This window comes from Motacilla alba, chromosome 1A (assembly GCF_015832195.1).
Source record: "Motacilla alba alba isolate MOTALB_02 chromosome 1A, Motacilla_alba_V1.0_pri, whole genome shotgun sequence".
Taxonomy (NCBI): domain Eukaryota; kingdom Metazoa; phylum Chordata; class Aves; order Passeriformes; family Motacillidae; genus Motacilla; species Motacilla alba.
In genome coordinates, this window is record NC_052031.1 from 6,369,283 (window position 1) to 6,385,343 (window position 16,061).

General features: G+C 42.6%; 1 protein-coding gene across 4 annotated transcripts in view; it reads right to left on the reverse strand.

Annotated features, from left to right (window-relative positions):
* UPF2 (UPF2 regulator of nonsense mediated mRNA decay) overlaps nt 1–12,361 on the reverse strand; it is a 53,993-nt gene extending 41,632 nt beyond the window's left edge. For 2 of the 4 annotated variants that reach the window (XM_038153365.1, XM_038153369.1), the window contains exons 1-4: nt 12,223–12,361; nt 7,129–7,508; nt 4,768–5,547; nt 826–986 (exon numbers count right to left, since the gene is read on the reverse strand). In XM_038153365.1, coding sequence (XP_038009293.1) covers nt 826–986; nt 4,768–5,547; nt 7,129–7,490 — 1,303 coding nt within the window. In that variant the 5' untranslated portion in view covers nt 7,491–7,508; nt 12,223–12,361. The other 2 variants (XM_038153367.1, XM_038153368.1) reach the window with 2 other exon arrangements.
* Nucleotides 12,362–16,061: the final 3,700 nt, after the last annotated feature.

Here is a 16,061-nt window from a genome sequence, read left to right on the forward strand (position 1 = left end):
ATCACATACCAAGAAATTACCTTAAAATCATAAATTTCATTTTGATTAAAAATACACAGAATCAGAGGAAGTCAAATCAAGAAAAACTAAGCAGCACATTATGTGGTATTAGAAAGTTATAACAGACTTTGACAACATTAGCATTAAAAGTAATCACTTTGAGTAGGATGAACTATATGCACCTCACTGAGTTTTAAGAATGAAGTTTAAAAAGAACAATTTAATACTTAGAGGCATTAAAAAATACAGCTTTTTAAAGTTCAAGATAACTTAAAGCAAAAGATACTCATGATTTCAACAACATCTCAACAAATCTGAAAGTTTAGATTTAAAGGCACTGAAAGCTGCACTCCTGCTCAGGAGGCCAGGCAGCCACACTTAGTGACTTATCTGGCTTATCAATAAGGGGCTGTTCCTGTCCACAACATCATGACCCAAAATAGACTTCAAATGTATTTTTAACAGTATCAGCTTTTAAAACTCTGACACAAATACTAAAACCTGCATAATATGAAAGGAAAGGATCAGGTTAAAAACATTTCTGATTTTCCATTTATTACTCTATCCCCAGAAACAAACCTAAAGAGAGATTAGTTAGGTTTCCATAACTACACAGAATATACAATAGTTATGGTTGCATATTAGCATAATTACTTTAATTTTAAAAAATAAATGTATTATTCATTAGCTGACATAATTTAGGGGAAAGGCTGAATGAAATGAAACCAGCAGAAAGAACACATTGCTAAGAGGGTTTGGTTAGTTTTTCCACTACATCCAAGCCGAGTCCAGGGTTCTGTTGACCTGCTTTAGAATCTGGCTTACCCTCAGGCGTTGGCTTCTCTTGGGGGAGGTCAGGCATGTTCTCATCCAAAAGATCAGCCAGAGACTGAGAATTTGCCAACAGCTTCTGGTAGGACATTGCAAATTCCTCATACTGCTTGTGTCGATCCTCACTCAGCTCTCCTTTGGAGTGGAGAATGCGTCTACAAAAACCAAACTTACAGTAAGACCACTTTTTTCCTTCAAATATATTTGAGCCATGCTGAACAATTAAGAATTTCTCTAAGCAAAGCTAACCTGCCCTCTTGGAGGGAACAATTCTGGTTGAGACTGAAATAGCAAACATTTAAGTGACACTATTATTTTTCCAAACCACGCTGAATTTCCAGCTCCAATCCTACTGAGGACAGTAGAGTCACAGAAGCTCCAGCTTCCATGTGAAGAGAAAGGCCCACTTACTCTTTGCCACAATAAGGCTGCAAAAGTCCTAAAAATACTTACATAGTAAAATAAAATATTCAGCTTTATCAATAAGCCAGATAAAAGTTGCTTTGCACCTGTAACAATCCATTTCCACACTGTCGAAATGATTACATGAACTATTATCACCAGGAGAGTCAAAAAATTTGCAAGCACTGACTTTCCAACAAAACAAGTTATTTCAAGGCTATCAGTCTTATGAGCAGCTATATTTGTTTCTTCAGCTGCTCTTTATTTTCTTCTACAAAATTATTCCTACTTGTTTCAAATAATAATTTTTCACATTGAAGTCTGTTGTCAAAAGTAACTTGCACTTGAAGGAACCTAATTAATCACTGCTTACAAGTGCTGGAACCACTGACCAGGCACTCTGCACTGAGATGAAAGCATCAGAAATCTGAAAAAAGGTGCAAATGCCACAATTCCCAAAGCAGGTTGTATCGTTACATCTGTCCTTTACCATTAGGCTTTTATTATGCAATAGGCAAACGGTCACAGTCTTGCCAAAGCATTTTGTGGCATAAGAATTCTGAAATAGCTAAGGCAATGTAAGTGAAAGGATATCAGTCTTCTTGTTCCAGATTGATTGTAAAACAAAAGTCTTTTTGTACACATTCACAGGGTGAGCAACAAAATCCCTTATCCCTGCTCAGAACCAAAAGTGGACACAGGTGTCTGGCAAGAGAGCAAGAAGCATTAATGCTGGCAGAAGTTCTATTTCTCTGACAAAACACACTGATTTAACATGTGTTGCTTGTTCCTGCAAAGTACAGCGAAGAAAAAATAACAAATTAAATAACCACTGAGTATTTGTGAAGTGCAGCAGTTCAGTTTGGAATCAGGAAACACATTAAGTGTCAATTCATAGATTTTCCATGGAGACCACTGTCCATTGCATACATATTTTAAACCAGCAGCTTTATAAACACAAGCATTGAAGCTCTCTGCTATTATTAAAAAACAAAAAAAGCAAAGTGCTGTAACAATAGTACAAGACTTTCAGTTCTCAATTTCAGTTTCAGGAAGACAAGTGTTAACAAATTCAAAGCAGTTAAAGCAAATGAAGCAAACTTTAAAGCACAGTTCACCTCTGAATACAATTACAAGTACAGCACATAGTACTTGGCTCACTTTATGTCTCTTCAAGGCACAAGGCAAGTTCAGCACATCTATAAAACCATCCTTAATTTAGACAAAAGAAGTTTCTTCCATAGATAACACTTAATTTTGAAAACTCTTCAGGTGCTTCCTTCCAATGACCAGCCTGACAAGTTTAGTTGTGCCCTCAGCTGTGTAACCAAATGACCACCAGGTTCTATGTTCTATTAAAGTCAAAGACTAACTCAAGGTTCTTTTCTGAACTACTCACTTAACCAGCAACACTTGAGTCTGCTTTAATGTTACCTAAATGATTCCACAGGTAACACAGCACTAAAGCACTGTTAATTTAGCATAGTAACTTTCAATTAATTCAACCAAATTGTACAGCTTAAATTATTTCATGGTCATTCTCCTGACAGAGATAAATGGATGAGTTATTCACCCGACAAAATATCATAACCTTAACATGTGACACAGTTAATGCACAAAAGGGAACAGTTCACTCCCTACTCACTTCATTGATTGTGGAATAACACTGAATAAAAACTACAGCAAAATGGAACAGATTTTCCATACACAGAGAACTGCTTTATCCAATAGGATGATTTGGGTTTAAAAAAAAAATCCTAAAACAACCCAACCAAACAAAAACACCCCAAACAACTACCACCCACAAAAAAAAAAAAAAAAAGCAAAATTCAAAAGCAAGTAAGGAATCAACTGCACAATCACTTTCCCAAAATCCACAGTTCAGGAGGATTTCTATAATACTCATAGACTTCTTACTTGGCAAATCTCTTGCCCTCCTCATGCCTTGCACTTTCCTAGCAAGCAAATGCCACACAACCGTTACAGATTCTGTTAACAATTAAAATCTGGTAGGAAAGATTTTGATGCCTTATTTAACAAAACTTATTCCTCCTTATTAAGGAGTAAAATAGACACCTTAAGGTTCAGAGAGAGAAATAATGGAGTGCTCTTAATGCAGTGATAAAATATAGCTCTTCACATTCCTTCCCCAAAACAAAGCCTTGCACCCAAGTTGACAGGGAGGGATAATTCAATGACAAGGTGCTCAAAGAGGTCCCTCATCTGCCCTTGTCTGATCTACTCAAAGCAGGCTCAGTGATGAGCTCAGACCCGCTGCTCAGGCTCTGTCCAGTCATTTTTATGCAGCTGCACAAGTAAATATTAAAGTAGATTTCCTTCTCCCAGATCACTTACATTCTTTCTGCTTCTTCCTTTCTTAACGTATTTTATACCTCTCAGAAACTTTTTTCACTCTATTTTCTATCATACAGACTTCGTAACACCACTTATTGAAACACCAGCCAGAACCTATGTGCCCAGAACTAATGATAATTGTGAAAGTAGAAAGGCTCATATTCATTCACTTTGAAAAAATTACACCTCAGTCAGTAATGTACTTTGAATTAGTAAGGTACTTGTAGAAATAATGGTACCTCAAGAGTCAGTTTATGATCCTGTGAAATTCAACACTTGGCTGAGACCAGATAGGACTGCAGCACAAAACCTATCAGCACAAAGGATTCTTGCTTTGGAAACATAAAAATTTAATGCATTCCAAGCATACATTTGGTTCTGGATAGATGTCCAGCCTTTTAGTTGAAATATGTGTCTATAAACAGTAACCTGCTCGTTTCTATCTGACTGGAATGCTTCCAGAAGAAATTAAGAATGACTGTATTAAGAATAGCATTTGGGTTTAGGCTGGCTCCAATAATGAGAATTCAGGATGCTTTAAAGCAAACAGTTATTAAAAAATGTGAACATGTCAGAAATAAAATTATTCAGATGTCAAAGTCTGTATATTCATACCCTGCAATATTAGTACTATGTATAAATATTTAGGAGGATTTTTATCAAGTTGTCTATGCCCTCCAACATTTTAATACATTTATTTAAGATATATATTTGTCCACATTGGAGTGTAACAGATACCTTCTTAATTTAACCTATTTTTTCCTTCATCCTGGTACACTAAAAAAAGTAAACAAGCCAAAGCAATTGTGGCATATGCTTCGTTTGATACATGTGGGTGGAAAGGGAGAAATCAGATTGTGCCAACTGGAAAAGGACAGTACCAGCTGGGAAAGCAGCATTGCTCTCATGCTGATAAGGAAACGGCACCAAACAGAGGAAGGAGAATTACAGCTAAAGGTCAACCTCCCTCTCCTTTAAAAGATATTCAAAGAGCCTGTTTTGGCTCTGCTTTTTAAGTACTCAGAACAAATTTAGAACTTTTTTTTAGAAATATTGCAGAACACACTTATCTTCTATACACTGCTAACAGACTTTGTTCATAAATACTGCAACAAATCTAGGCATTTCATAAATACACTAATTTTTATTCATAAGTAAAAAGCAACATTCAATTGTCACCTGTTTTGTCTTTCAATATTTTGTAGCTCCCTGTGGTCCCTTTTCAGGTGTTTGGTCAAAGATGTAAAGTATTCCTTCAACAAATTCTGGAAGGGCTGTTGTTTCTCTGGGCTAATTATCTCACTAGGAGGAAAGCTCAAGTTAAACTTCTCTGCAACAGTTTTTACCTTCCTCGGTACCAAACCAGCAATGTCATCTCCACAGTGCCGACAAAAGCTGATAACCACAGAAACATGAGTGTGGGATTCTCGATCAGCGTTAATAATATTTTTAAGCTGCTCATAGATTAAAGACAAACCTTCCTTGTCAGTGAAAATCCCAACTATTGTCAATTCTGCAATGAAACGCAAATCAGTTCTCAACTTGGTAATGTTGGGGGTCTTCTCTTCTTTCCTTGCTTCAAAATGTTTTTTCCAAGCCTGAAGTAACGAAGGAGCAAAATCAGCGTATCGCTGGTGAAAGAGGGAACACAAGTGCACAGCGCAGTTCACGTCTGATATTTTCAGTTTGGCCTCCACAATAGAAGCTACTGCTTCTGCAATGTATTTGCTTAAATTCAGGCTATTAAAGTCATGGGACAAGGAGTCCCTTTGTTGCTCTGTAATGGTTTTTAGCTTCTTAACAAAAGCTGTGTTCTTCTTGAGACTGGAGTCCAGTCTGCTGAAGAAGTTTTCCTCCGGACGACTCTCCGGCGCGTTCTGGTTTTTGCTGCGGAGCTCTTTTCTCGCCTGATGGCGCTCCCAAGCCTCCTGATGGAGCTGATGTGCTTCCTCCTTCTCCCTATACAACATAAAAATTAGCCATTTTTGTTATGGAGCCTTCATCTCAGTATCAGTGCAAAAGAAAAAAAGGTCACAGTTGGAAAACCTTCAGGAGTTCTAACATGATTTCACCTTACTCTCGTTATTTAATATCTGCTAAGCTAATCCTAGAAAGCTCTGCTTCAGAAACTCTGTTCAATTTTTGTGTTGCAAAGGGCAAGTACTACTTGTTACAAAACAAAATTTCTCAAATATTTCTATGCAGAATGTATTAATCCCAACAGACTTCAAAAATATAAACACGAAACTCCATTTACTACAGATGAAGTTCTCACAGAAGAGGAAACAGTCTTTCAACAGGTTACTGTATTACACATTTAAGGAAAATCTTTTATTGCCAGACTACTGAAATTACACAGAAAATTTGGAATAGGTGAAATATATCTGTCCCAGCTAGAATTTGGCTATGACATTGCCTCAATCTTAAAAGGGAAATATTTCAGACCTATAAAGATGCCACCTTCAACACTCTACTATGGCTGGATAACATAGTAAGAAACATGATCTTGGTAATATCACATATTAAACTGCCAGGTTACATTCTGAGTTTGCCATGCAGGTATCAGTTGTCTGTGACTGATTAAAAGTAATTTCTCACATCAGATTTGCTCCTGTTATGTATGGTCTGTAGACCTGTTAAGTCTGTATTCCCAATTTTTGGACAATAACACTTCACCTTAAATGCATCTGTGCTTCTTCATTGTCCTGGTTTGGGCTGGGACAGAATTAATTTTCTTCAGAGTATCCTGTATGGGGCTGTGCTTTGGATTTGTGCTGGAATCAGTGCCAATAACACAGGAGTGTTTTCATTATTGCTGGGATGGGCTTACACAGGGTCAAGGCCTTTTCTGCTCCACACCCCACCCCACCCCACCAAGGAGGAGTCTGGGGCTGCACAAGGAGCTGGGAGGGAACACAGCCAGGACAGCTGACCCCAACTGACCCAAGGGATATCCCAGTCCATATGACATCATGGCCAATACATAAATCTAGGGGGAAAAGGAAGGGGAGGGATGATAGCAGTGATGGTGCTTGTCTTCCCAAGTCACTGTTAACATTTGATGGAGCCCTGCTGTCCAGGAGATTGCTGGGGAAGTGGGGAATGAATTCCTTGTTTTGGTTTGCTTGCCTGCACAGCTTCTGCTTTACCCATTGAACTGCCTTTATGTCAACACATGAGATTTCTCACTTTTCTGATTCTCTTCCCCATCCTGCTGAGGGGAGGGAGTGGCTGTGTGGGGCTGATGCCAGCTGGGGTTAAATCACAACATTTACTCAAGCACAACTGTGCTCTCTATGGTCATCACATGCAGAACACCATCAAACCCCACAACAGAGACCAAAATAACAGAGGTTACAAGTGAAAACTCAAAACCTCTTAGAAGTCATAAAGCACAATCAGACAGGCATGTAAAATTTATAACGCTACATGCAACTCACTAGAAGTAACTCAAACACTTCATCTTTTATAACTCTGACCACAATCCTGATAAAAGAACTCCAGCATTTGGCCCAATTAAACCTTTAAAAGATAACTTACTTCAGTTGAGCAGCTTCTTCTTCTTGTTTCTTTTTTTCTTCCTCCTCTTGTTTCTTTTTCTCCTCTTCTTCAAGTTTCTTTTTTTCTTCTTCTTCTTTCTTCTTTTGCTCCTCTTCTGCCTTTACTTTATCCTCTTCTTTTTTCTTCCGCTCCTTGTCTTCCTTCTTTCTTTTATCCTCTTCCATTTTTTTCTTTTTATCTTCAGGAACCTTTAAAGTCTCTCTCTTCATACCAACCTTCACATCTTCTTTTGGCTTCTCCCTGGTGCTCACTGTTCGCCTTTCACTAAATTCTTTTTCTTTATTATTTAACTGAGATTCTTTTTCTTCCATATTTGCTGGCTTTTTGCGCTCAGCTGGCATTGTGTTACCCAGGCAAACCTGTAGAACCACAGGAAAACAAGTACTTTTAAATTGTTGTTGATATTTTAGTCATTTTTCACAGCCCACCCATGTTCACTTAACTCACAAATGCGTGACTCATCAGAATAAAGGTTTACGTTTTCTTGAAGTAAGGAATGGACCTGACAAGTAAAAACCAATCATTTTGTAAACATGTTGCTCTGCAAAGTTGTCTTCAGCATGAATTGTGAAATAAAAGCATCTTGAAGTTTCTACAAGCCAAGGAATTTAAGATCTTGAACATAAACAAGTACATCTGAACGAAAAATAATTCAAGACTGATGAAAACAAAGTACCCCAAACTTAAAAATAAGTACATGCTTGACACATCAGCACACATCTGCACCTCACTGACCTTTCCACACATCTCCCAAGAATACTCCCCCTTCCACCACCACTACTTAGGATCACAGGATAATGCAGGCTAGATGGCACCTCAAGTAATTCATCCTCCTGCTCAAAGCAGGGTCAGTAACGAGTTCAGACAAGACTGTTCCAGCCCTGAGAAGTATCAAGGAAAGAAACTGCGTAACCCCTCTGGCCAACCTGCTCCAATGCTGGATTATCCTCATTGCGAAAAGGCATCAACTTGCTTCCTTCCTCACCCCTCCCCAGATGTCCCCAGCATCTCCAGCACTCAGCACAAGCAGCAGCTGAGGAGCGAGCAGTGCTGACTAAGCTGGATGCACAAACCTCCCAGGCAGCAGAGCTAACGGAAATAATATCACCAAGGCTGCAATTATCAAGACTTAGCAAAGCTACATTTTCTCTCTCCTTCTACTCAACCAACACTTTTGTAGCTTTAGCCTCTTTGGGGTTTCCAGCCCCACAAGCTTTGGTTTCATTTGGCTAAGGACACAAAAGGTAACACATACTGAACACAAAAGGGAAAAATCACAAGACAGTTTTGATTAGGAGGAAACTGTGACGGGCACCTACTTCAGGCCCCTGCTCCAAGCAGATCAGAGGCTTGGCTAAGGCTTTAGTATCTCCAGGAACAGAGAAGCAATGGTCCCCTCTGGGCACACAGAGAAAAAGCTTTTCCTGATACCAGCCTGGACATTGCCATGCCCCATTCTGTGTTTGTTTCTTTTCACCCTATCCCTGCACAGCTTGGGGGAGATGCCAGCTTCATCTTCACTACGCTCTCCCATTAGGTTGTTTTAAGACAGTAATAAGACTTCCCCCTCTGTTCTTACAGATCAAGAACCCAGTTCTCTCTGCTTCTCTTCAGATATCATGTCCTCCAGCCTCCCTGTGATCTTCCAACAGACTTATTTCAGTGTGTCAATGCCTTTCTTGGGAACAGAAAACCCACACCTGGATGTGGTAAGTACTGAGCAGAGGGGGAAGACTCACCTTCAGCCTCATGGTTAACTCCTGGTACTACAGCCTAGACTGCAAGGGCATCCTGCTGACTCATGGCAGGGTCAGGTGGGCCAGGCAGGACCACGAGAGGCAATTACAACCACCAAGGCTTTTACTTCAGGCTAAATTAATGTCTTAACACCAAAAATAATTTTCACATACTTACATGCTTCAAGTTAAATGCATGCATAGGTGGGACTGATAGGACACCACTGCATGTGATGGCCTTTTTGAAGAGCCTGCACTATGTTGTTATTAGTAACACCAGTTTGATTCCCAATGGCCACCCCTACTTTTGCCTTTCTAACATTTTACTCTGGATTATGAAAACATGCTAGATTCACCAACTCCCTGCATCTACTCAGAGTGGAAAATGAGCCACCTGCATTCCAATCCAATGTAAAGTGCTTCTGGTACTAATGTTAACTATTTTGAAATATGTTTATAAATAAAACTTCACAATAAAGAAATATGTTTTTTTAATAAGCATTGCACATTCCCTGTGCCATCTCCCAAATAATAAAATGACATATTTGTGTACTGTCTATCCCACCCAGATGAAACTGTATTACAATATTTAAGGAGCTCATCCAGAGCTTCTGAAGAAAAAATAGTCTGGAAAAATTTACAGTATCGGTGTTCACACCTGGACAGTGACAAGTCACCAATGGGGAACCTATTCACCACCTGGCCTCTGGCAGCAACTGGCAGCAGCACCAACGGGGACATGCCTTTGACACTGACTTATGGAAATCAAATCAGCATTGCTTAAACAAAAAGTAGCACACTTGGCTCCCTAATGCATGTCTACAACTATAAAATTTCAGAACTATTTGAATTCCAAACCCACTGATCTTAAAACAGTATTATTATGAAATCAGTACTTAACCAAAGAGGGAAGGGGCTGCCTATGTTTAAAGAAATGCTGGAACAGCATGTCACAATTCCAACACTCTGAACAAAACACCCAGCTACACAAGCAACTTTTACCAACAGGGTCATTCATCCTCTTACTAAATTTAGGAACTCAGAATTCTGTTTTAAAGATGTATCTGATGCTTCCTTGTATAAAAGCAAACCTGAGAAGATGGGATAAAAAGAAAAGGGATGGAGTAAAATTGGGCACGTTATGGTTTTGACCACAAGGCAGTATCATCCACTTTTTCACAGTGAACACTGGAGTCCAAAAAAACCCCAAAATCTCGTTTTATAGTAGGATTCTGTTCTGTGTCCCAGAACAGGTATGTTGCAATACTTCTCACTACCTACTACGTGTACAGCTCCTTATCTCCCGAACCTTTCCGATGGCTCTGCCAGCTCGTTTGTGCCGACACCAAACGCCCGAGGGCAGCAGGAGGCGGTGCCGCCGCTGCCTCCAAGCTACACCCGGGCTGATCCGGCGCGCAGCTCCAGCCAGGCGGGGCTCCCGGCCGGCACAGAGCTCCCGCGACAGGCAGAGCGGAACTGTCCCACAGGCAACTTTCCCAAAGCTGCGGGAAGCAGGGAAAAACGGAAACAGACAGCTGGCTCACCTGGGCCTCATTTCCATAGGAAACAAGGCTGAAGATGGCATGGAAACATTTATTCTATTTAATTTCTCGCATTTATATGAATGTACTGATGAAAAGACATAATGACACGAACTCCATAAGCCGACAGACAGGATAAACCAGCACTCGCACCAGAAAATTAGGAAGGACAGAGAAAACAGAGACAAGACAAACATCCCTGCGCCTTTGGACTCCTGGCAGCCCATTTCTATAGTGACTTACATGCTTTAACACTCCTTCTTCTCAGTTTCAGCACCTACAGACAACTTGTTTTTAGCAGGAACTATTTTTCTTCATTTTTCAATATCTGAGCTACAGTGATTCATTTGCAGTTAAGTCAATTTTTATTGTGCTTAAGTTTCTACTTTTTTTTAACAATAATCTTGGAATTTGAAAGAATGTGAGTGGGTTCATCATACTGAGCCCAGAGACTTAAGAAACAGTTTTAAAATACAGAAGTAACATTTAAGAAAAACCATCTATGTTATTTATTCTTGAGGAAAGCAGAGAGTAATAAAAAGTATTCAGCATCACGATTCTACTCACAATTCAGAATAAAAGAACAAACATCCACACCTTGGCCCTCAAAGCAATACTCTCAAGTCAATAAAAACAGTCTACTCTCAAAGCCTGAAGCAATATGATACACAATCCCTGTCCTTGCAAACACAAGTGTGAGAGAAGGAAATGCAGTTCTACTAAACTAAACACTAAGAAATTTTTCACTAGAAGTTAAATGGATTACATAAACAGACCTTTCTGCAGCTACTCTATTACAAAAGAGATATGGGAGATAACGAATGTAGGCAAGATGTCCCACCTCTGACTGGCTGAAAAATCTCAAAGAGCAACAAACTCCTCCATCGCTAGTTACCACACCACTAGAAGGCTGTAAATTTCAAAAACTGAAGTGCAATTAAAGTTCTCTTAATGCAAGGGAAGGTGCATAAGTAAAATACCCAGGTCAGTGAGGATAAAATAAACTTACAGGTTTGGAAAATGAGACAGCACACAGAGAAAAAAACGTAGTGCAGAGAGAGAGGAGTCCCCCACACAGCGGAAGGGAAGGTTCACAGAATCACAGAATATCCTGACTTGGAATGGACCCACAAGGTTCATCAAAGTCCAACTACTGTCACCGCACAGGACACCCCAAGAGTCACACCATGTACCTCAGAACATTGTCCAAACACTTCTGGAGCTCTGCCAAGCTCGGTGCTGTGACCACTGCCCCGGGGAGCCTGTTCCAGTGCCCAAACACCCTCTGGGTGAACAATCTTTTCCCGATATCCCACCTAAACCTCCCGTGACACAGCTTCGGGCCACTGACACATCTTCTGGCCGGCCTGCCGAACAGCCGGGCACTTTTACTTTCGCTTCTGTACCTCTCGGGGAGAACGCTTTGCTGCCAAACTTGCAGGAACGCGCTTCCCACCGTGAAACACGGGCCTATAGACAAGGCACTAAGTACAAAAAGACTCCTTCGCTCCCAGCCCAATCCCCGCTCGCAGCTCTCCCGCAGCCCGGGCCCTTTCCCGGATGGGACCAGCAGCTCGGGACCCGCAGCTTCCGGTTCTCTCCCGGCCTCCCTCTCCCAGCGCTCCCAGGCACCGCCGCCCGAGCCTTCCCTACTCGGAGCCCCACGGCCCCTCCGCCTCCGGAACCCCCTCCCCGTGTCCCCGCCAGGCCCCTGTGCCCTCCTCACCCCGTCCCCGAGACCCTTTCCCCACACACGCCCCGGCACCGCCCTCCCGTCCCGTCGGTGCCCGCGGTACCTGTGCCCGGTGCCGACATGGGCCCGCCCGGCGCCGCCGCCGCCGCCGCCTCCTTCTCCTCCGCCCCTCCGAGGCCCCCGAGCGCTTCTCCCCTCACGGTGGCCGGGCCGCCGCCGCGCTGCCTGACCCACGGCGCTGCCCCGACCGAGCCCACCGCGCCCGCCCCGCCACGCCCGGGCGCGAAGGGAGGAGCGGCGCCGCTTCACGGCGGCGGAGCCGCGGCTGCGGGCGGCGCGGAGCGGCGCTCCGCGAGGGGCGGGGGTTAGGCAGCGCGGAGGGCAGCCCCGCGCGGGGTCCTGGCGGCGGACGGGTTACCGGGAGTGCGGAGGCGGAAGGGGAAGAGGAACGGGAACGAGAATGGGAATGGAAGAGTAAAAGGGTTCGGCCCCGCGTGCCTCACAGCGGCGGGGAAAGGGGAAATAGCCTCGGAAGGTCGCTCCCTTGGTGGCCTCAGCGCACGACTCGGCTTATGGAGCCGCGTGACGTCACTGTGGTGACGTGTCTGTGCCCGCCGCGCGTCACGGCAGCCGTCATGTCGCGGGTGGGGCCCTCCGGTGTCACCGTGATAAAACAGCGGCGTGACAGTGTCCGAACGCCAAATTACTGCCTCAGGGGCGGTTCCACGGGCGTCCATTAGTGCGCGCAGTTCCGGGTTCCTCAGCACCAGGGAGTCAAGGAGCTGCTGCAGAGGATCCAGCGGAGGCCGCAGGGATGAGGAGGCCTCTGGAGCATCTCTCCTGTCCGGAGAGACTGCGGGAGCTGGCCCTGGTCAGTCTGGAGAAGACTGGGAGGGCATTTCATTAATGATAGTAAATGTCTCCAAGGCAGGTGCCAAGAGGATGGTGCCCGACTCATCTCGGTGCTGAGTAACAGAGCAGTGGTCATAAAATACAACATAAAAGAGATTTCACCTCAACATGAGGAAGAACTTCTTTACATTGAGGGTGGCAGTGGGACAGGCTGCTCTCAGAGGCTCCCTCTGGAGACATTCACAACCCACCTGGATGTGTTCCTGTGTCACCTGCTCCAGGTGACCCTGCCTTGGCAGCAGGGTCGGACTGGATGATCTGCAGAGGTCCCTTCCAAACCCACCCATGCTGTCATTCTGTCATTCTGTCAGTGAGTGTGTTCTCTAGTCTAAATTCGGTCTCTGCCCTCTAGTCCAGTCACTGTCCCCACCTGGACATCTGAGGACATTTTACAGTGGTGAATTTAGTGAAACTCCCAGATTTGTTGGAAAGGCTCCCTGCCTGCAGTTCTGGGCACGGCATCACCTCTTGGGCAACTCTAAAGCTGCTTAAGCTGGAAAAAGCTGGCACAGCCCAGAGCTGCAGAGTGAGAATCTGGTGTTTATTTTACATTTTGAACCCGGGTTCTGACAGAAGCTTTTAGGTTGGGAAAGCCTTTACATCCCTCTGGGCTTAGAACAAGGCTTCAGCAATATTGGACTTTGACAGCAGGCACAGGCCTGGGTGTACATAATGAGGTTATTCAACTGTTAAAGTTGCTTTTTACTCAGAGGCAAGAGTCAGCCCCAAGAGAAGACACTGTTTACTGATGCAGAGCTTTAGGTGTGTTCTGCCAGCTGGTACAGGACTAGACAGGTTGGTTTTTTTTTTTCCCAGGGAAGAGCTCTCCTCCCTGCTGTTTAACTTCATTGCTCATTTTCCAGACAAATCTAAAAATCTCTTTCTGGACAAGTTTGAAAGGATGGAGTCGTGCTTGTTATTGGCACAGATCATGCACATGCCCCTGCTCACAAAGATCTCCCTTGCTTGCCAAAATATCTTAAACTACCAAATTGATTGAACTGAATCAATGGAGTGGAGAAGATCCATGGCAGAACATAGTAAAAAGGGGGAGAGAAAATCCATGTCAGTGTTGGCACTTTACTTTCCAAAGGCACCAATCCTTTGTCCTGTCAGGGGATGCCTTTGGATTACTCTTTTTCGGGGGAATTGGGTTATACTTGCATTAAGTATCAGTGGCACTGGCATTACATCACGAGATATTGGCTTATTTTCTTCTGAAGTACAAGGCTGCTGCCCTTTCCAACATGAAAAAAAAAGCACAATCACTACAGTTTTGAGAGGAAAGCAAAATCTCCTTTTGTGTTTATACCACACTCCCACATCTAGAATTATGTTGGAGCTCTCTCGTGTAAAGGCCACGCAAGCAAACTTCAGAACACTTTTCCTTCTAAAGTACCTGTTCCATTTGTGCACATGCTGATCCAGCTTCTGTACTGATTTAGCAAAACCAAAACCAGGGAGCTGTCGTTTCCTGAATCTCAGACATAATGCATGTCTTTTTTTTTTTTTTTAATTCCTGAAGCTCTTCTTCACAAATTTTTTTATCTGTTTCCTCAATTACTGGCACCAAACATGCACACAGTATTCAAATTGTGCCAAATACTAGCCTAATGTAGAATCTGTAGGTGTCCTCTATACTTCCTTGCAGCCAAATCCAGCAAAGCATCTTCTTTTCTGAGTGAGTGGATATTCACATAATTTTTTTAGACACACCTGCTTTTTTCTCTTGATTTTTGGAGAGCATTTATAGCCACTGTTTCCTGGAAAGGAGCTACATTTTAGTGCACATTCTCTTTGAATATGTGCAAACTTTCACCTCATCCTGTTAAAATAAGCTGTGTTTGCTTATCTCCATCTTGACTCTCAGATTCAAGGTAACCTCACCACTTACCTCCAGCTGACAAACTTCATCAGCACTCAAGGGGTGGGCAGCTTTTTTGGGTTGATCTAACTACTAAAGTGGCAAGGGGGATAATTCCTTTAGAAATATTCCCAGTGCTGCTGATTTTCTGTGCTGCCAGGTAGTCAGACACTATTTGGTATGTAGAGCCTTGGTTTTGGACATTTCTAGTATTTTTAGTGAGAGCATTATGTATTCCTGAATAAACCTCACACAGGAGCCTTCTCTAGGACAGGCTGTGTGCCAGAAGAGCCAGGCTGGGAGAGTCACTTTGCCTACGCCCTCAGCAGCGGTGTTTCTGCTGGCACAGGTACCATCTTCTCACATTTAGAGATGAATCAAAGTCAACAAAACCTCTCCTTGACCTAGATACAGCTACAGCAATGCTTTTGTCACGTGTAATCATGTCCTACACAAGATGATTATGTTGGCAAATCTGCAAAGTACTTTAAATCTTTATTAACTGGATTTTGATTCACATAAAAACCCTAACAAGTTGACTTGATGAGATATATATTTCATAAACACCTGCTTAGACTTTATTAAACTTCTATTAAGTGAACTTGTATATTCAAATATTCAGTTAGTTCTCTGAGATCCACATTGTGTGTCTGAAACATCTCATTGGAGAAACTGGAAAATTTTTAATGTTCAAACCTGTTCCTATCAGTGCTAATTGGGAAATATTCAACTAACTGCCTATATGATTCAAAGCAAAACCACATTGATATCTGCTGTTTGACTGGTATTTGCTTAAGAACTGTGGAGAAGTATTTCATCATCCTGCAATCTGCCTGCAACATTTGTCTTTTTCTCCTTGCAGAGAATGGAAATATTTAACTACATCAACGTTTCCTCCCTCTCCACTGTCAGCTTCAAAAAAATCACATAATCTTGCAGCATTATTTTTAAGGTTCCTTCATTCTAATTGAAAAAAACATGAATATTCACAGCCACATTTCTACTACACTGTATGGACCACATGTCCACTGTCCTTCTGCCACTGTATCTTTTGCCCTCCTTGCAGCATTAAAGGTCATTTATTTTTATATTTTTCCTTCACACCGGGTTTTATAGGTATGCATAAACCCAACCATACAGGCCTCAAGGCACACAAGTGGCCCCTC